This window comes from Lissotriton helveticus, chromosome 5_1, assembly GCF_964261635.1.
Source record: "Lissotriton helveticus chromosome 5_1, aLisHel1.1, whole genome shotgun sequence".
NCBI lineage: Eukaryota > Metazoa > Chordata > Amphibia > Caudata > Salamandridae > Lissotriton > Lissotriton helveticus.
In genome coordinates, this window is record NC_136065.1 from 2,060,403,904 (window position 1) to 2,060,425,868 (window position 21,965).

The 21,965-nt window shown below is 45.6% G+C and overlaps 1 protein-coding gene across 2 annotated transcripts in view; it reads left to right on the forward strand.

Moving 5' to 3' along the window:
* Window positions 1-21,965, forward strand: part of LOC144756287 (regulator of G-protein signaling 3-like) — a 456,864-nt gene that overhangs the window by 401,183 nt on the left and 33,716 nt on the right. For both annotated transcript variants that reach the window (XM_078645947.1, XM_078645948.1), the window contains exons 4-6: window positions 5,847-5,924; window positions 15,815-15,876; window positions 17,941-18,107. In XM_078645947.1, coding sequence (XP_078502073.1) covers window positions 5,847-5,924; window positions 15,815-15,876; window positions 17,941-18,107 — 307 coding nt within the window. The remainder of the gene's footprint in view (window positions 1-5,846; window positions 5,925-15,814; window positions 15,877-17,940; window positions 18,108-21,965) is intronic.

Below are 21,965 nucleotides of genomic sequence, written 5' to 3' on the forward strand. Positions count from 1 at the left end.
CAGTGGCGACTGCTCAGGCCTCATCCCAGTCTGTTGTTTTTTCTTCCAGCTGTGAAACTCTAGACAGAAATATGCCATATGCAAATCAGTCTTGGTCCTGTTCCCATAGGAACAGTCCAACCCAAACTGCTAGGTCAGGTTCTCTCCAGATGTGAACAGCAGCTGCAGACTGCTTTTGGCCTACTTAGGTCTTATCAGTGAGGTATAGCTTGAGTCATGTGGCACAGTGAGCACAGCACCTGCGTAGGAAGTAGTGTGTCTACCACAATAAACAACAAGGTGATGTAAAGATTGCTTGAATGAATCTCAGCTACTGCTGTTAGCTTGGGGTGATTGGAAGTACAGCTCAGGACTTGCTGCTCTGAGTCAATCTCCCCTGGAATAAATGAATGCATGAAAGCGTCACTGCGACTCTCTAACTGATCTTAAATTCTGGCCACTTCTCTGAATCACTTGATGAACAGGAGTTTCCTGGATGGTTTAAAGGCACATTTTTTCTTTTTTTTTGTTCCAGTAAATTTTATTGAAATTTTCACAAAATGAACAGAGGTAATAGCAGTAAAAGAAAATAAATACAGTAGTAAGGTGCACATGCATCAAAATAGCCAATTGAGATTAGTTAATTGCAATTTTTAAAGAATTGCAATTAAAGAATCGCAATTGCCTATGCATGTAGAAATTGCAAAACTTTTTGCAATTCCTAAACATTCCTTAATTGCGACTTGCAAATTCCGAGTCGCAATTAAGGAATTACTATCCATTCATTCCTAATCAATGGAAATTGTATGCGCAATTTGCGAGTACCAAATAGTTACTCGCAAATCGCGTTTGCAATTTCAAGGGTGCAAGGGTGCCAAAAGGACACCCTGTTGCACCCCTGAAATTGCCATGTGACCACATGTTGCACACACACACATGTTGCGCACACACGCAACATGTAACATGTAACTTTGAAAAATTCACTTTAGTGCCTTTTTAAAAGTTTTCGCAAATTACCGTCCAGTTTCATTTGACGGTAATTTGCGACCCCTAATAGCAAAATCGCTATTTCAATTTGCATCATGCATTGCATTTAAGGAATCGCAATTTGTGATTCCTTAAATGCAATGCATTCATTTAAGGAATCGCAATTTGCGATTCCTTAAATGCAATCGCAATTTAAGTAATCGCAAATTCTGCTGTTAATTTAATTGCGATTTTTACACTTGGGTTGATGCATCCCAAATGCAAAAATACCAATCGCAAATGAGCAGATTCTCAGAATCTGCCTCTTTTCGACCGGTATTGTCGTTGATGCATGGGGGCCTAAGTGATAAATTAACCAAAAAACAAACACAGAATAAAATGAAGAAAGGAAGGTTCCGTCTTGCATCCATGCTATAAGGGAGAGACTTAAAATACACAGTGGATATCAAAAGGACCTACGATAGGTATACGACCTAGAAGTACAATAGTAAAGAAGATGTCTTGGCATTGTATCAATCACTGTAGTAAACAGGTCTGACAGATCAGATATATAAATATACAAGTATAGACTGTTTGATGTTTAGCTTCACAAACTTAACATACTCAATTCTATCATATTATTGTTTCCATCTTACAACCTTAATATAGAGCACTTTTGTATGGATTGTATAGCATTTCTAGTTTGACATAAATTTCCAAGTTGTGAAACAAATAAAGAAATCATATGTGCCAGTGTATGCCTTAGGGGGGAGTAGACAGCTTTGTGCAAGTAACATTTGCATATTGCCATCAAGTGAGACTGGTATAGTGTATTCCCCGGATGTGGTCTAGAACGTATATTCACGGAGGCTCGTATTTATATTTAAATGAGAAGGCATCAAGAGAGTCCCATAGCTCCCTGTGGGGGGAACGCCAGGGTGAGGATTGAAGGGCAATATTATCAGCTCCCCTAAGGAAGGAAAGCCATTCCTGGCATGCGCTGTTGGAAACTGCTTTGGAATTCTTCCAGTTATTAAGAATTAATTTACAAGCAAGTGTAAGCATTAAGTCCAGAATGAAATGGTCATTTTCTTTTTGCATTTGTGGATCTAAAAAGGCCAATAGTTTATAGAAGGATTCTCTGGAAGGTTCGATATTAAAAGTGTTGTTGAAATGCAATTGAATATTTTATCCCAATAGGTTTGTAGAATGGGACAATGGAATAACATCATTTTTTACCAACAAAGGTCCAAGTTGGTTTATGGCTGAGTGTTTAATTGAGTAATTGAGTATATTTAGAAAGCTAAAATCCCTGTTTCTAGCTACACTGCAAAATATTTCACCAAAGAACTGGTACAATCTTACTTTACTACCATTGCAAAGTATCTGTAAGGGGGTACTTGAGATACGTCGATTTGCTAATAGGCAGCGCTGCAAAGAAGTTATCAAAGACATATCAAATACTGATCTGTTTCTCGACAATGAATGCAAAAATTATTGAGGCAATCCCTTTAGGCAATCCAAGACAGCAGTGCACTTCTTGTTCACATTTTCCTTGATGGTGTATTGTTTGTATGCCCCTATTCCTTTCATTTTCCCAGATGTTGTGTTTCTGGAGTTTTGTTTTGCTTGCAATCTATGACTCTTGTATAGTGAGTCACCACTAGGTGTTTGGGTGAGTTCTGCTGCCATGACCGGCTCGGTTGTGAGCTTTGGAGTTGAGGCTGATGACAGTGCAAGTTGCATTACTCTATGCTCTATATCAGTGATACTCAAAGTACGGCCCGAGGGCCGCTTGCAGCCCTCTTGACCTTTAAATGCGACCCCCTTGGTGCACAGCAGGACCAGCTGTTGTTTATTTGCTGAGCACTAGTATTTAGAAAAAGATGTTAAATAAAAGGGAAAGTATTTATTAACCTGCCCATTTATTTAACATGTTTTTGAACCTCCTTACACAATCCCTGACCCACCCCGCCACCCTGGTGGAATCAGTGCAGCCCTCAGGCACACCACAAACCGTACTTTGTGGCCTGAGGGCAAATAATGTTTGTGAGTACCCATGCTCTATATCGTGGTCAGTGGAAGCAAAATGTAAAAGCCTGTGCAACTTAAACAGACCAATGGATGAAGAGGGCTGAACAAAAGTCCCTGTATGAAAATATAGGTATTTTTATTATGAATTTGTTTAAAATATTAGGTTGGCATTCCGTATTCACAAAGGGCATTTACGAGTAGTAAAGTTAGACTTTTGGCTCAGTTAAATGTAAGTTTTGATCTTAAGTTCAACTGAGACCAAAGTGGTCTCAGTTAAACTTAGGACCAAAACTCACTTTACATTAACGAAACCTGCCATTTCCTACTACGATAAGTGAGCACTTATGGGAAAGTTGTGAACCTCACAAATGCATTAATCTGGCAGCCCAAAGGCAATAATTGCAGCACATTGCTGTGGTTCAGAGGTAAAACTGTAAATGATTCCAGCAAGCATTGGTCGGTCCCTCTGCCTAAGATCCCATGAAGCTTCAGCTTTTGGGACGTTGGCAGGGGTACCAAGGGATGAAGAAGATCCTGGGATAAGACACATGATGCTGATGTGGGCAGGAAGCACTTTGGAGCTAGCTTTGAAGCTGTAATTGGAAACATTAACTCTTTTTGTTAGAAGAGTTCTTGCTGTGAGGCCCATTTTATTACATGCTAACTCGGTGATTTACAACTTTGTCTTAAGATGGTTTAGGAGGGAAAGAGACATTGAAACCTCTGTGCTTATCAGCCTTTTACACATCAAAAGGCGCCTTGCTGCACAGAGCTGTACTCGAGCTCTTCTGCCCTCTGCGTGTTCTCTCCAACAGTTCTAGGGAAGATGACAGCATAAAGAGAAGGTGGTGAAAATGCAGAATTTCATTTAGAGAAGAGTTGGTGACTCCAGTGCAGAAGGTTTCAAGAGGAGCATTGAAAGGCGGTGCTTGGTTAGTGATTCCGCACATTAACCCCTTCGCTGCGGCGGCTATTCCGCCGCAGCGCTATGGGGGTGGGGCGGCCGCGCGGCGGTTCCGTGCTTGTGACGGAAACGCTCTGTCACGGCTCGCGGGTGAGCTGTGCTTGTGCGGAACGGTTCCGTCACGGCCCCATCCGTTCTTTAGAACATCAGCGCAGGCCCGGAATTCGCGCCGCGCAGGCGCGGTGGCAGGGCCGTGACGGAACCGTTCCATCACCAGCACAGCCCACCCGTGGCTCGTGACGGAACGGTTCCGTCACGACCATGGAAGAGGTCAAAGAAAAGGTAATGTATCCTTTTGGTTTGTGCGCTGCTGGAAGCTGTTCTGGAGTTTATTTCATCCTGGCAGAGATGAGTGATGTTCAGCATTAAACATACAAGGTGATGAGAGTATGCTGGCAATAAGTCTAACCACTGGTAATCACTCGGGGTAGCACTCCAACTCATTGTTCTTCAGCTCACTTTGCCACCCCTGTTTGGACCCAGCCGTATGCAATTCAGTCTTGACCCTGCTCCTCATAGGAACAGTCCAGCCCAAACTGCCAAGCCAGGTCCTCCCTGAACAGGATCACGAGCATCTCAGAACCAGTTTTGCCCTAGTTGTGGGCTCATCAGCTGGGTACAGCTTGGTTCCAGTGACACAGTGAGCAACCAACGTTTGGGCATACCAATGTCACTAAGGGCAGTACATGAAACACACAAAAAGTTATGGGAGGCTGCTTGCAATAAGTCTAGCCATTGCCAATCGTGGGGAAGCATCCTAACCCATCTCTCTTTTGCTCACCATGTCACCTTGGTTTGGACCCTGTTATATGCAAATCAGTCTTGACCCTGCTCCTCATCAGAACAGTCCAGCCCGAACTGCCAGGCCAGGTCCTTCTTGAACCGGAACACAAGCAACTCACACTCAAGTGTACACAAAGCATGACCAATAACAACATGATGTCAGATGTCCGTGTTGACACGTTGTTCTTGATCTCCTGTTGCCAGGACCTGTGCACTTTGACTAGGTATGATCTAAAAAATAACGATCCTCTGCAAACCCCTTTTCAAGCACCTCTTTCCAGAGCACTTCTCATGTTTATGATCTAAGGATTTTGTGAAGACATTTGTGCATTTGTAGGCTGCAAAATAATGAATAACTGATTGCAAAGTATTCTTTCAATAAAGAGTGGTATTTCGAAAGATTGTACTTGGTTATTAATTGTTCTTCTTTTTTCCCATCTGAGTTTTGCCAACGCCACCCACGAAGTATCACAGTATTATTGCACTGTCTTTAACAGTGGCAGCTGCTATTGGGCCACGGTGGTGGGGCAGGTGAGGGGGCAGGTGAGGGGGGAGAAAGGAAATTACACTTACATGGCCACTGCCTCTCCGTTCTTCTTCTGTCGACAACGAAGGAAGAGGAAGCACCATGCCCCTGGTTTCTCCTAGCAAATCACGGCTCTGCTGATAGCAGCGTTGTGATTGGTCTGAGTGCCGTGGTTCAGTGCTCAGAGGAGGAGTGGGAGCCTGGGCATGTTCTCCACCCTAGCAGTAATATAGTCTAGGTTGAGAACATGCAAAGTGTGCATGATGGTTTGGCCAGCCCGCGATGGTCAGCCAAATAGTCATGCACACTCAAGTGCACATACCACTTCTCCCCTTGCTGGCTGAAAGCCCAGCCCCACACTACCCCTTAGCAATACTGGGCCAACATTATGTTATTATCATTTTATTTTTCGTGTGGGGCGACTCTTAGAGGACTTAGCGGAGGAGCCGCCGCTGGTCTTTAAACCTCAAAGGATAGAGCCAGGAACAAACTCTGTTACTTTAAAGCATCTTCCTGTTTTGACATCTGATAAGTTGCACTTCACTCCCAGTTCTTGCAGCTCTCATGAGCATCTCATCTTGTTTCCGCCTGCAGGGAGAAGCACAAGAGGAGCCACCTGACTCTCTTCAGACTCTGGACCACCCCCCTGTCCAGCCACATCCACGGCTTAAGGTACATGTTATCCATCAACTCGTCTCTTTTCCTCATTTTATTTCTGCTTCCTCCATGGATCTTTGTATTATTTCTTCCTTTCTGTGCTGCTTTTTTCTTTTGGATTTTTCTAAAAATATATATTTGTATTGCTTCATTCTTTAGATGTTTTTCTACTCCCTACCCGATTATTTTTCTTCAACAGTTTCTTCATTTTCCCAGTATCATCTTTCACATTCTTGGGGTAAATATTCCAGCCTCTCATTTCATTTCATTTATCTGTTTGTTGAACAAATTCATAGCAGTTGTTCATGGAAGGAGTTTTGAAGAAACCTCTCCACCAAATGTATTTAAATCTGATAAAAATAGGACTAATTCATCAGTTTCAAGGCAGAAGAGACTTTTTAAGGGCATTAGAGCACCTTACATGAGCACTGTATTACATTTACCATCCATCGCTGGCTTTATTTCCACAATGCATGTAAAAGCGTACATAGACATACATGCCGATAAAAAGAGAATAAAAACAAGCTGTGGCTTTTAAAAAAAGCCTCCATGTTGCATTCATTCATAAAATTGATAACAATTATTTGCGAAATTATCGTTAAAATACATAAAATCACACACAAAATTTGACTAAAAAAGTTGATACAGTTGATAAAATGTAAAAGCAACATAGGTGGACCACTGACTTTAAAAGGCTGTACATATAAGAATAATATGGGGAGTGATAGGAAAACGGCCCGCAGAGTAGCGCCTACATGGTCTAGAAAAAGGAGAGCTAAGGGGCACTGGGTACCCTTGGCATGAGGTTTGTTATCTTCTTTTGCCTTTTGGCCCACCTCCAACCTAGGAACTTGGGAACAACACAGGCAAAAGGCAGACGAGGAACTGTTGCTATGATTTGCGGTGCCGTGGAGCTGCTTCGCGTACCCAGAGCACGGCATAAAGTTTCCGTCATTTGTTTTGAGGGCCATCGTAAACGGGACAAACAATCAGAACATGAGGGATAGTCTCCGTATCAGGGTAAAAGGGGCAATGATCATCAATTTTCACGTTCCATTTGTTGGTAAATGAATTTAAAGGCAATGATTCTGCCCTAAGTTGGAAGTGTGATTTCCTATCTTGGGGCACTGATATAGTGTTCCATTAGGCTTCCATAGAAGAACTGGGTTTGAATTCTAAAAACCTCCCTGTCAGGGCCAAACTTTCTACCACGCTATGCTCTTCTAGGGACATGGTTGACCAGTAGAGCTCTTTCAATTTTTCAGCGGAGGAGATTGGGGCTCCTGTAGGATTATCCCACAGCTCTTTCAGGCCCATATTCGTCAGTGTTTTTAATGTATTGAAGCCGGGCTACCCAAAAGGATAGGTCGGTGTCTATGATGTCCCTTAAAGCAGAAGCATAGTGGACCAGCTCGGGGTAGACCAGAGCCTTCCCCAATAAAGAATTGGGCAGAGTCTAGCTTTGTTGTTAACCAAATTCTTGCCAAGATCTAACAGCAGTGGTTTGGTGGGCGTGCTTTGTGGAGGGCGTGTCACACTCCTCATAAACATATTCTCTGAGGTGGAATATAGGGTGGTTATGTTAGAGCAGCCCCATAGTTCAGAACCATATACGACTGAACCCAAAACTTCGGGTTAGTGGGATATTTGTTAAATTCTTTGGTCTGTGCTCCTGGGATTTGATGGAGTTTCAGAGCCATAATTTCTGCCTGATAATTCCAGGGCATGTTGGAGGCTAGTGTAATGCCCAGATAGCTGAAAATGTTGTCTTTTTTTCGGGGGGTTTCTATTTTTTTTTGTGTTTTTTCCCGGCAATTTCACATCCCTATAGGATTTATGCTGGTTAAATGTCATATATTTGATCTTGTCTGCATTTATTACCAGACCCCTCAATTTACAGAATTCTTCAAACCGGAGCAGAGTGCGCTGAAGACCACTTGGGGTTTTAAAAATTAAGAGCGTGTCATCTGCAAACATTAATATGGGGGTTTTGAAGCCTGCCAGGGTTTCATCAACTGTATGGAAACTGTTGAGAAACTGGACGATGCTGTTGAGAAATAATGAAAATAGAGTGGGAGCCAAGACACACACGTGGCGCACCCCTTAGCAATAGAAAAATGGTCAGTGGGTTGTCCCTGAGCACCCCAACACACCTGGGCAAAGTTATTATTGTTTAGCTGAGTCAGTATGGTTAACAAGACCGGTGGCAAACCTATTTCAGGTAGAACTTTCCAGAGCCTATTCCGGGAGACCTGTTCGAAAATGGACTTAAGATCGACAAAGGAGGCATACATGCTGCCCTTGCCGATTACTACAGTTCTACGTTAAAGTAAAACAAAACGAAAGACCTGGTCTGTCGTACTGATTCGCTCACGGAATCCCACCTGAAAGGGAGATAGATTATCATTGTCAAGAATCCGCTTCTAAATTCTGGCTAGGAGCCTCCGCGCAAAGATTTTGTGGACTGAGTCATTAGGGCTTATGGACCTAGTTGGCAGGTTTGGGATTTGTTATCTTTTCGATAAATAGAAATTAACTTTGCGCCCTGCCAAGAGTCCAGTATAGGGGCACCGCGTACTAGTGCGTTGGCCAGAATAAGAATATATCTGGACCGTTACCTCTGTTGTAAAGGACTGGGTCTGTCTACAGGAATACTGTGTGGGCCGGGTGCTCTGCTGACCGTAACTGAGTCTAGGGGTGCTGATACATCAGCTGGGTCAAAGAAATCCTCAACCAGGATATGCGGACAAATGTTAGTCATGGTGTTCGTGTGTCCTTCTCAGAATACAGGGATGAAAAATTAGATGCCCAAACTTGGGGGGCAATACGGTTGGTAGGTGGGTGCGGCTTTCCGCCATTACCACACTTAACAATAGACCAAAATGTAACTGAATCTTTGGCTTGGCAGTTTTATTTTAGTTCCAACTATCGCTCATTCTCCCAATTCATTTTTTTGCTCTGGCCTGACAAAGTGTAATGCTTCCTAGATAATTGGATCCTAGGTTGATCTTTGGCTTGGGAAACATCACTTACAACGCAACTTTTACCACGCGATGATTTTACATCGCAACTTTTACAACGCAAACCATTACAACGCATTGCGCTGGGGGGCGCTCTAGGATAGGGAATATATTTAATTTACTATCCAACACCTTCCCTACTATCCACGGGGACTGGAGTTGGAATAGTAAATTAAATAATTCACTATCCAGCGCCCCAAAGCACTATGCGTTGTAATGGTATGCGTTGTAAAACTTGCGATGTAAAAGCATGCGTGGTAAAAGCATGCGTTGTAATGTCGTACATCCCTTTGGCTTTTATGGCTACTACTAATGTATTACTGGCATGCCTGCACTCTCTGTTAAACCAGCTACCCGTAGCGGATTGAGGTCTACGGTTCCCTGCTATAGGGATTTAAAAAATAAGATTTTATTTGCGTAAACAACTTGGAGTGGATTTCAGTAACCTCAGTGTATCCTTTTTAACTGGTTAACTGCCCATCCAGCGCCGCTATGGTCGATGGCACTGCAAACAATATGTCTGGATTTACCATGACCTGAGACTGCCCGATGTGCCCCATATCGTTTGTTGACTACATGTCTCTTATCAGAGTAAGGGGTAGGGAGATCTGCCCTTATGGAACAAGGGACTCCAGAGTAAGCCACAATGGGTTGGGATCACTTTCCATTCTTTCATTGAAGTACATGTCGTCGAGGAAAGGCCGCAGTTTAAGATAAGTGGAACGCAGTCATTATGACTGGTCTGAATATTATTATTAAAAGTGTTGGCTCCGCCCCTGTCAGATTTGGACCTGCCATTTACTGCCCTGGGTACCCACTCTAGGAAAATTGCTTTGAGTTGCAGGGCGGCTTCTGTCCATTTTTTATTTACAGGGAGTTCTGGGCAAGGGATACCCCACTGCTCATCCTCCTCAAGAGCCGGGTCAATGTCTTCAGAATCCAGTCGCTCAAATGTTGTGTTGAAGTCCCCCGATATTATTAGGTGTGAGCAATTGTGTTGCATTCTCAGGTGGTCATCTTAGAAGGTTATACTATTGGATTTTAGACCACACCCATCAAGGTCTTTAATGGGTCACTAACTTTAAAATCTATACCTTATTTAATCCATAGTGTCAGACCCCCAGCTGGGTGCCCCATAGGTCCAAGTAGCGCAGGGACAGAAAAGTTAAGCAATCCCATTTGAAACAGTGGCTCCGTCAACCAGGTTTCCTGGAACAAACTGATAACAAATGACTTGATACAATTAATCCAATCAGGTGAGGCTGCTTTTGACCTGAGTACAGCTATTTTCCATGAGGCCATAGACAACAAAGGTTTTTTCAAATTAGTGGTAAATATTTGGGGAGGTGTAATAGAGTCATGGCTTATCAGATGAATGCCTAGTCTAGCAGAGCCAGTCTGAGTAAATCCATAATCTTGTGTATGGAATTTTGAGGAATCAAGAAATCAGTGTGGACAGGAAGTAACAACCCGGGTGAGTGGTGCAGGAGTGGTTGTCGGTCGATGTCCCTGGTGGGTGGCCCTATCTTGGCAGTGACTTGAAGGTGTTGTAGACTGGTGTCTGGGCGGTTGTATTTAAATTGGCTGGTCATCTTGGTCAGATGAGAAGTGTGGGCCTTGAAGTCCACTAAATTGTCAACTAGGTCCCGATTACTAACTGTGAGTTCGATATTGTCGGCGTAGGAACTGAGCTGGGGGCGCCTTCGAGCTGCCACTATGTCCTCTCTGATTATTGAGCGACAACCCAGCACCCTTCTTATCCAGTGAATGTTTTTATTTATTAGAGATTCTTCATCTTCTATGTGTGAGGTCCCTGGGTGCATTTGTACATTGATCAAGAATTGTGAAAGTATTATGCCCTGAGCTCACAGGCTCTGATCGACACGAAGGAAGATGTGTGGAAATGGGCGTGGGCCTGAAAGGGTGTTCGCCCATATGAGTTGAGCCAGTAAGACCAGGATGGGGAAGTAAAGGAGTGCAAGTTTGAGTACCCCTAATAGAAGTGGTATGGCCCGCCCCTCCCTCTGGGACTCCCTGACAAGGAGGTCTCATGTAAGACAGCTGGAAAAGGCCCCCCTATTGGATGGTTCTATGGTGCTTGGTTTCCCAACTGTGGTGTCTGTGGTCTTTGTGCACAAAAGTACCATGGATATTGACTAGTATAAAGGGGCTTGCAAGAAGCAGCGGCCTTTGCTGGTAAGAGCGGTGGGCCTGCTGGGGAAGGTGGGGGGATTTCGACGTACGACAACAAGGAAACATTAATTATTCATTTCATTTCCCCTCGTGGTTGTCTGTCAAATCTCCCCCCCAACCTGGCCCCACCACTCTGACCTGCAAGGGCCGCTCCTCCTTGCAAGGATATGCTGTAAGGTATTAGAAAAGCTAAGGACCGTAACTTTAAGATCTCCAATCCCCCACCCCCCCAAGCTCGTCAATGTGACGGCATCATTTAGCTAATACATACTCCTTTGGGGGGGATTGGGATACAGGCGCATGAGTCGTCCCCGCTGTCTTCATAGACTGAGCGATTTCTGCAAGAAGAGAATAACGATTGCTGCACGAAATTACAGAGGGAGAGGTAATGAGCGTTGAGTCAATGTATCAGCGTGCTCGTTAGCACCGGCAGGGACAGAAGGCAGGTAGACTTGGGCCCAATCTGGGCTAATAGAAGCCTATCAATTCTTACAGGTTTAACACTCCCTTTCTTTGTTGGAAGGCTTCTGGTCTGATGTATACCGCAAGGCTTTTTCTTCGAGATGGCCCCTGCGTGAGGTAGGGATTTGGAATTATCTACAGTTTGTTCTAAGTTTCGACAGTCGGGACCAATCATCTGCTCCACCTCTTCTATCAGGTGGTCAATTTTTGCAAGAGTGTTAAGGTTTGAATTAACTTCATGTTTGGGGTGTTTGGCTGTGCCCCTTGCCTGGTCCAGAGCTTTCCATTTGCCCATCACCTCACCCTATAGTCAGCTATCATTGAAATGGGAGTCAACGAAACAGACAAAAACAACAAACCTAACTCATAAGCTGAGCCGTTAGCCTCTTTGATGCACGTCAAATTCCCCCGCAGTGCGGGAGAATTTGAAGCGTGCGCAGATCGGACGGCCCCCTGCCGTTCGACGCACACCCCCACTGTGACATCGGACGGCCAGGGGCCATCCAACCAGGACACAAGATGGTAGTTAGTGAACGATACCAGTTGGTCGAGACCATAAACACAGTACCTTAGTGCAGTTCAATTTCCCAACCAAGAGGGGGGCCCAACCCAGCCTCTTCCAGTATTAGCCTGGGTGCGGGAGAGTGATGGGCTCCTTGAAGGGCCATCGTCCTGCACAGGTATGTGTGCAGAAGGAGATTGTGGGATGCAAAGTCCCCAGCAACGAAGGTGGTTACCATGGCGGCTCGACCCTTCTCAAGGTAATTCTCTGGCGGCAGCAGAAAAATGTGGGCTGAATAGTATCGGCAGAGCATGGCAGCAATTTTTCCTGGCCCTCAGTACAGAGCAGGCAGTCAGTGGCGCTCCCCCATTTACACAAGATCAGAGGCTGTATTTTTTAGGTAAAGGGAGATTAAGTAATTTGCACAGAATCACAGGATATTGAGCCGATGCCGGGACTCGAACTCTGCTCCAACGTGGACAGATTTAGTCTTCAACCACATCTCCTCACCCTTTCTTGTTTCCATCCAGCTGCCGCTGGTTTCCAGAGTCACCAGGAGGGTTGTTCAACATTGCTTGAGAGCAAAGATAATACATAAAATCCAAACAAATTCACGCCCCCTCAGTGATTTTACTGAAAATTTGCAAAGTTTTTATGCAATTAGTTTTAAGATTGGGTGCGCATGAAAATATAGAAGAACCAGAAAGTTACACCTCCATCTTTGCTTTCCATCGCCTCCTCATATATCATGTCCTGCTAAAACCTCTTTTTATATCTTCCTCTGGACTGCCATGTGCCATGTTCACTTGGAGTTCCTCTTCTGTAACCTGCACACCCCTTTCTCCAGTTCAGAGCCTGTTTGGTGTCTCACACAAACCTGTTTATGTTACTACTACTTGGGCTTTCTCAAGTGCAAAAGGGGAGCACTCAACCATGTAATTTGTTGTAAACCTAACATTTCAAAAAATATAACTCTCATTGGGTATCATCCTTTAAAATCAAATCAAAAGTAAATAGTTTTTCAAACAAAATTCTCTTTTGAAGACGTGCTTGGGCAAATCTGACCGGCAACGGTGCTTGTGAAGGCCTTTAAATAAATTCTAAATATTACAGTAATCTTCTCTGACCCCTACTACACCTCCTCTGTGTACTAGCACCCCTGCACCCCTCATTGTCCTCAAAGTGATCTTTACTCTTCTCTGCACAGCAAGGAACAACATTTGTGCCCTCAAATACCTGTCGCCACCTCTGCCTAGCCCTGTACCCGGAGAACCGCTCTCTTTTGCATCCAGGCATAAATAAACCCCGTGCAATGTACAGATACTTGTGAGGCCGACTGATGCTCCCCCCGAATGCACCTTTAGAAAGCTTCTGGCATTCTTTGAAAACTTGCGATAGGGTGTCTAATGTTTAGCCTTGTTAACTTATTTGAAGTTGTTCCTACCTTGAAAGTTTGAAAACTTGTGTAATTTATGACGCAATTGTGTTTTCAATTCTTAAATGATTTTGTGTTATCGCGTATTTTTTTTTCTCCACATGATTTCTTTAGAATGTATGGCTTTTTTCGCTTTTCTTTTTAAACTTGTCACCCAACCCTGAGCAAATCGGACTATTTATTGAAAATATTTTCCGCATGCTTAGCAGCCCTTCCATTGTGCTGCACTTCGGTGCACTTTAAATCACGAGTGATCTGCTGCCTTAAGTGTCTACACTGCCGCAGCGTGCATAGCTCGGGCCCCTCAGATGGGTCTCTCTTAAGCCAGATGTGGGGGCGGAGGTCCAGCCAAACTCTGGTGGGACCCATTGACCCCAGAGACGGAGGCTGATGAACAGGATGTGAAATCTGCAAGGTCACCTGGGTCAAGGACATCCTAATTTCCCAGGAGCTGAAATGAATATATATATTTTCCAGAGTTTCTTGTAATAATCAAGCCAGTGTTTGTTTATATGTAAAGAGCTAAGATCAGCAGGGGAGGGGCATCCCTATCTTGTCTGCCTTTCAGTTATTAACCCTTCAGAGGCCTCAGTTTGCTGCCTCTGCCCCCCACAGGTGAAGGCAGGAAGCTCTCCCTGATCCCAGCCTTACCGAGCCCAGCCTCTGCTCCAGCCGTGACTCTCTCCAGATAATCTGTGGGTGTTTCATCTGGAGTTGTTTTCTGTGGGTTGTGGTGCTTTCTCCTGTTCTTTTCATGGCCTGGTGGGGCTCTGGCTGCCTCCTGTTTCTTATGTGATGTCATTTTCTTGGTCCTGCTGTGGAATGCTGGTCTCTTCCTATGCTTTCCGCTTGCAGGTCAGATCTTAGAGTAAGGTCGCCTCCTCTCTTCATTTTAGGCCGGGTCTGGTGATTCAGGGCACTGGTGCATTCACTGCAGGGATCTGTGATTGACCTCATGGAAGCAGGTTCAATTCCCGTCGTTCCATTCAGCTTTCTTCCCTCCAGAAGTCAATAAAATAAATAACATTGAGTTAGTTATCACTATCAATCATATCTCAATATACCAATTGAGCTGTACAAGTGTTTAGCAAATTTTCATGTTATGTTTCCAGTCTTACAAATTAATTTCACATCTCGCTGCATTCTGGGATTTGTAGTCTCGCTTCCCATTCAATTGAACCAATATCGCTGAAGGAACTGGTACTTGAGTCGTAGCGCAGTGTCGACATGCTGCGAGGTGGGCCTGTCTCCTACTTTGTGGGCGAACATTGGACAAGCATCTAACTTAATTCCCAGTTGTAAGCTTCATTCAATCCATCTTTACTGCAGCCCCCTTCAGCTCCCACCATCCTCACCTCCCACAGATGTATCTCATCAGATCAGGGCCGGCTTTAGGGCAGTGCGACTGGTGCGGCCACACTGGGAGCTGACATGTGGAGGAGGCGCTGACCTCAGGGGGGCGCTGTGTTTAGCAATAACTTATGATTGGAGAGACGATGGGCACTTTTGCCCGGTGGTAGTGAGAGAGTCCGAGGAGGTGGTCATTGGGTGCAGGGGCGCCAAATATGAGTCTCATACAGGGTGCCACCATCGTTAAATCCGGCATCAGAATATCTCTTCTTCCGGAGTAGGAGCCAAGTAGTTAGAAGGCCTGTTGAGATGTCGACATGCTGTGGCAAAGGTTGGATAGAATTCTTTATCTGGGTGCACACACACAGCCACAGTTCGTTTAGATAGCTTTGGTGTAAGAATTTCTGAGTCCCAAGCAATTTTTTTTTCTCCAATTGAGTGCTCTTCCTAGCCTAGCAACAAACCCACTTTAAGGTCATTTGTTACAGTCTAGCACCCTCGTGTGGCTTCTTGTTGCCATGCTCTAAAGCAGCTGCCTATAATCTCTTTCATTCAGCACTGACCCCATGGGAAATAAGATTTTCTGGGGGTTGCTGTGTTCCACTTCTGCTACCCTGCGCATCCCATTTAAATCCTTTTCCTGTGGCTACCCTTTTTCAGCAGAGAGTGGCCCAGAACTGAATGTACCAACATTCCAAAAAATCTTACCCTTCCATGGTGGAGGGAGGGTTTCTAGTGATAGATGGCAGGAGCTGCCCCTCTCACCCCCCCCCCATCCCTCCAAAGTCACAATAGTTTGTTCTTCTGCTGCAATTGTGTAACACTAGCAAAAGCCTCCTTTGACCGACAGCTCCCCCTGCTGTCGGTCTGTCTTACTACAAGAGCCCACTCTGCCTGTCCTTGCCTGACCTCATTGTTTGTCTCTTGTTATTTGTTCCTGCAGGCCGCCTGCTCAAGAAGCCTTGAAGTGGGGAGAGTCTCTTGACAAGCTGCTGGCGGATCAGTGTGAGTATTAATGGGGCGAGGATTTTACTGCATGTGGGTGGGTGCTGGGAGTGTCAACCACATCACATCACAGGAGTGGAGTGGGCGCGGCCTACTCCGCGACTCTTATGAGGAATGCAGCAAAGACTAGAATGCTACCTACCTGCCAATGCACTTCAGGGCCTCATCAGGGATCTGAGGCGCTATATAAACGCAATTGCAATAGAAATAACTCCTCTTGGAAACACAGCCAAGCCATGCATAATTATTACATTTGCATACAAGAATCTTTGCATCTTTAAATATTTGAAGGTGATTTTAGTGACACGTAAAATAGGGCTCCCTGCACGATCATTATTAAAAGCAAACTTTTCGAATTTCTATAATTTACTATTTGGACAATGAAAAACGACAAAAAAAACACGGCTTTTATTTCATCATAGTAAACAACAGCCTAACTTGCAGTGCTTACCAACAGGAAAGGAAGGAGGCCTCACCCAGGCCTTACCAAAGGCCTGGCACATTCCCTTAGAGAATTTGTGCCCATGAGCCCTGAAGTGAAGTGCAATAAAATGGTCTTTTGGCATCACAAAATATGTGATCAGGTGCTTCATTACACTTTATGTATTCTACAACATCACATTCCGCCTAAAACTCCCGGTAAGAGTTCCCTATGTCTGGTGTCAAGGCACTGGAATGGTGTTAATCGCCTCGTTACTTTCCGGTAACCCACTCCAGGTCTTGCTCACCACAGTCCTTGCATCATGAGTGGAAGCTCCTGTGGACATAAGAAAGCGCCAAGCACAAACAAACTAGTATCTGATTTCCATACCAGGGCCGGCCTAAGGCATGTGCAAGCTGTGCACCTGCACAGGGCCGCCAAACCCCAGGGGCCGCCACGCCAATATATATCCTTAGATACATATTTGCATGGCGGCCCCTGGCAGGGATTTGGCAGCCTCGGGCCCCCTACCTACACTCCCTGCTCAGGGCCTCCGTGAGCCTAGAGCCGGCCCTGTCCATACCTACCCAACATGGCCGACTTTCTTTGCCACGACCACTAATTTATATAAAAGGGATACTGGCCCATGCTTTAATATTTTGTGATATGTAAATTTGTCAGACGGCCTGCTTTAGCGGCTCCATTTATCAGATGTAGAGACCTTGCTAAAGCGATTTTCTTCACAAAGCAGGGCGGGCAACTAGTGCGCTTGCTCTTGGATGTATCCTATGGCTCTATCGATGCGGCAGCGACATCAGCAGGTTCATCGGTTTACAACCATTACAACGCAACTTTTACCACGCAGTGCTGTTACAAAGCAGGTTTTACTACGCATACCATTAAAACGCATTACACTGGGGGGCGCTCTAGGATAGGGAATAAGTTTAATTTACTATCCAACACCTTCCCTACTATCCACGGGGACTGGAGTTGGAATAGTAAATTAAACTATTCACTATCCAGCACCCCCAAGTGTAATGCGTTGTAATGGTATGCGTAGTAAAACCTGCGTTGTAACATCATGCGTGGTAAAAGCATGCGTTGTAACGTCATACATTCGGTTCATCTATTGCAGTCAGACTCCAAATGTGGATGAGGCGGTGGATTCTGACCAGTGTGGCGACGCTCCTCCACCATTACGGAGGAGAATACGCTGTTTAGATACACCAGTCCAAGCTATTCACTGCAAGATATCATGTACAATAACAGCACTTACGCTACAAAATAAAATGTTGAGTGACAGCACATTTGATATAAAACTCTAGGTAACATCAAACTTTATATACTAAGATGTTAAAGAAATTAAATATAACTTATTACATTTCACTGCATGTCTTAAGATGTTCAGTAACACGAAATTGTCTATATTCATATGTTTTGTGGCATCTAAGTGTTGCTGGTGAGAGGTTATCATGATTCTAAAGATAGACAGTGATCGACGTCACATTTTATCTAGTGAGCGCTTGAGTGACAGTGCGAGCTTCAGTCATATCACATGGTTAATAATAAGACATTCTGTGACATAAGATGTTGAGTGGGGCTCAGGCCTCAGTAACATGCCCTCCTCTCTCTTCGCTCTCCAGATGGGAAGGCCGCCTTCCGCGGCTTCCTCCAGACCGAGTTCAGCGAGGAAAACCTGGACTTCTGGATGGCCTGTGAGGAGTACAAGAAGAGTAAACCCAACGCCAAACTACAGGGCAAGGCGCGCAAGATCTTCGATCAATTCATCGCCATCCAGTCCCCCAAAGAGGTAGGTACCACCACCGTCAGCTGTTGTGTGCTGCCTCTGCCTGGGATGTGGTTGTATCTCTTGGGTGTCTGTTTCCAGCACAAGTTGACATCACGCCCAACTGTCCACCCTCTGACCCTGGTCTCTTCTCAAGGTCATCTTTGTTTGTAGATGTGTGAATCTTGTCTTAACCGGTTCAATGCTGATGACGGAACCGCTCCGTCATCAGCCACGGTGGCGCTGTGCCGATGACGGAGCGGTTCCGTCATGGCCCGCCCAGTGCGCCTGCGCGGCGCGTTCTATTAAGCGGGCAGGGCCATGACGGAACCGCTCCGTCATGAGCACAGCTCAATCGCGGCTGGTGACGGAGCGGTTCCGTCACCAGCATGCGCCCGCCACGTGGCCCCCCCGCCCCCTTAGCGCTGCGGCGGAATAGCCGCCGCAGCGATGTGGTTAAGGTGCCTAACGCAGTAGGTTGACCCCCTGCCGCCCACTTCAGTGGCTGCTGTGTCTTTCCTTGTTTACATGTAGGTGCATCTAGTGTCAGCACGTAGGTATTCCGACCCCTGAATGTCCGCTTCACATGCTCCTGTGCCATTGTTATTAGGATATAGGGAGCGCATGGCTACCCAAAGGCTTCCCAGTGCTAGGATTAAGACATGGTGTAGCAAGGGAGGGGGGAGGTTAGTCGCATTTGTTAAACAGCCAAGTTTTCAGTTTTTTCTGAAGGTTGCTTCTGGGGCTGTAAATCTGATCTCCCGCGGAAGTGAATTCCATAGTTTGGGTGCCAGGTGGGACAAGGCTTTTCCTCCCCATCTGGCCCTTTTTATTCTGGTGGTTTTTAACAGGCCCTCAGTGCCTGACCTCAGACATCTGTTGAGAAGGTATAGGCACACCAAATTTCTGATCTTTCTTGGCCCTTTGTTACTTATGGCTCTGTGGGTTAGGCAGAGTGCTTTGAACTTGATTCTCGCCTCGATCGTGAGCCAGTGTAAGTTTCTGCGATGTGTACTCACTGATTCCTTCATTGGGATTTGACACAAAAGTTAGGCCGCTGCATTCTGGACTACCTGTAACTTGTTAATACCATATTTGGCTGCACCCAGAAGGAACGAGTTACCATAGTCCAAACATGATGTGACCAAGGAATGAATGGTCGCGACGCTTAGCTGTATGGGGATTCGCTCGAGGATCTTGTGGAGCATTCTCAAAAGCCCAAAGCATGTGCCTGCCACCTACCATGCTTGGGTCTCCATAGTCAGATCTTTGTCCATCCAGAAACCAAGTTTCTTAATGGCAGTGCTCGGGACTGGGGAGATCCCTAGGGTCATCTTTTGTGCCTTTGTGTGTGTGCTCTGGTGTCCTTGTGTATCTGTGTACATATGTATGTCTATATGTTTGTTCTATGTGCCAGAAAACTCTGAAATGGCAGGTTTGACCTACATTTGCTGATTTCCAATCAGAAGTCATCATTATCTGTGTATGTGTGCGAGTGTGTGTGAGCGCACGTGCATGCTTGCACAAGCATATGTATGCATGTATCCTGTGTCACTGTGTCTAATGCAGACAGTTTGACCACCGAATGACCACCTCTGTGGCTACAAGGTTTGTTTATGCATGTGTTTGTTTCTTGAGTCAGATCATGCAGTGCAGGTAGCTTTGACCTCGTTTCCTCCTTCCCCAAAGACTACCGGCTTCACTGGGTTCAATCCCATCCTCTGATCATCTATGTATGTGTGTGTGGGTTATACCTTGAGTTATACTGTCTACTGCAGTGGCTCCCAGGCCAGGTAGGTTTGACACACGATTGCTCCCCTCAAAAGGTCTTGTTCCATTCTAGGACCATCTCCGTCTGCCAGCATCCGGTGTGGGTGGATCTTACACAGGACGACTCCTGGTCCACCAGGTAGTCGTCACCTGCTTGTTTTTATGGAGAGGTGGAAGTGAATCTCCATTTTCCAGTGCACCGGCCTCTGCAGCCCTCTTTACTTGCTTCTTCCATATCCAGCACAAGTTATCTTGACCTTGGATGGTTCACTTCACTCACTCTCGGTTGATTCTAAGCTCATCTCCATCCGTGTGTGTCTGATGCGTGTGCATGTCCTGGCATGTTGGTTTGACCCACGATTATCCACCTCACTGGCTCCTAGTCCACTTGAGTCATCCTCCTCATCTGTGCATGTCCAATATGTGTATGCCTGTCCATGCAAGCTGGTGTGAGCATGATTATTCACCGCACCGGCTGCTGGTCACCTTTCGTCATCTTTAATGGTCCGACAAATTTGATAGGTGATTACTCGCTCCCTTCACGCAGCTTTTCACAAACGCACATGTCCCACCATGTCTTGGATAGCTATTCTCATGACTTGGGTTTTCCCATAAGCAGGTTTTGTTGCTAAGAGTTGAGGTGTGCTCTGCTTGTCAATCAGAATTTGAAGCTCTTCGTGATTGGTCAGATGCCCCGCGTGCATGCGCAGTGGTGGCAGTAGTGGAGAACCGAGCTAGTCAGCCAGTTGCTTTAAATGGGCCGGGACTGTCCGGTACAGAGTACCGGCACTTTTTTATTTTGGGAGGGAGAGTACCGGCACTTCTCAAACGAAATGCTATACTTTTAATTGGAGAGTACCGAAACTTCTCAGCAACAAGCAGGTACTCTGGTACAGTGCACCTGCACTTCTATTTTTCCATTTCAAGCACTGTCTGCCACCTTCAACGTCGCAGACCCTATTTAGTTTCAAGGTTAGTTTTTACTCTGTCACTCCAGTGTCCCCATCGCGTCTGTCTCAGGGTTTCTCACATATGTCGAGAGTCAGCTGAAGCTTTCTTGCAGAGCTTATACCATCTATACAGTTAGAGAAGGTGAAATGTTGAGTGACCAAATGGCCATTTGCTGTTGTAAGTATCATTCACATATTAATCAGCCCCGTTCATCAGCCATTGGTTACTTGGAAATGGCACTCATGGTTCAGCTATTTTATTGATGCAAGGGTGAGATTGTGTGAGGGAGGTTGAACTCTTCTTTTTCTGCTGTGCATCGCAGAAGATGTTACGTGGAGTGATGCGCTGTCCTGCTCAAAGGTGTAGAATGAATATTCTCCACCTTGGTCCTTGCAGACATTTGGATCTGTTCAGAGAGTGGATCCCAGAGGATGAAGAGAGTAAAAGGACCCACGAGGCCTGGAGAAGGCCCTGACCTCTGATGAAGGGAGCGAATGAAAGAACGTCCTAAGGCCAGGGAGAGGGTGCGGAGCTTTGACTATATTTGCAGAGGGTCACACTGGTTGGAGAGAGGGTATCAGGGCACAAGTCCTAAATAAAAATGTTGGGGGCCGCTGTCACCGGAAGTGACGTCACGACAGGAAGTGACGTCACGAAAGGTGCCGAGCTCTTTGTCCCAGAGAGGCCAAAGAATGAATGAATGAATGAATGAATGAATGAATGAAATTATTTGTAGAGCGCACGATGGCCAAAGCGGCTTCCTGGCGCTGAGAGCTCTAAGGAACAGAACAGACAGGGCCAGGAGGTTTAGCGGGGGTAGGCCAGGGCAAACAGAAAAGTTTTTAGCGCTTTACGAAAGTGTGAAAAAATGGGGATAGAACGCAAAGAGAGAGGAAGGGAGTTCCAGAACCGGGGAGCAAGAACAGAAAATCTAGATCCACCAGTGCGAGATTTGTGGAAACGGGGAACAGTGAGGAGGGCAGAAGAGGATGAACGGAGAGTGCGGGCAGGGGTGTGACGGGAAATCAGAGAATTGATGAAAGCCGGTGCAGAGTGATCAAGGGCCCGATAAACAAGGCACCCTAGCTTGAACAAAGATCTCTGCAGAATGGGTAACCAGTGGAGGGATTTGAGGACAGGAGTGATGTGATGATTTTTGGG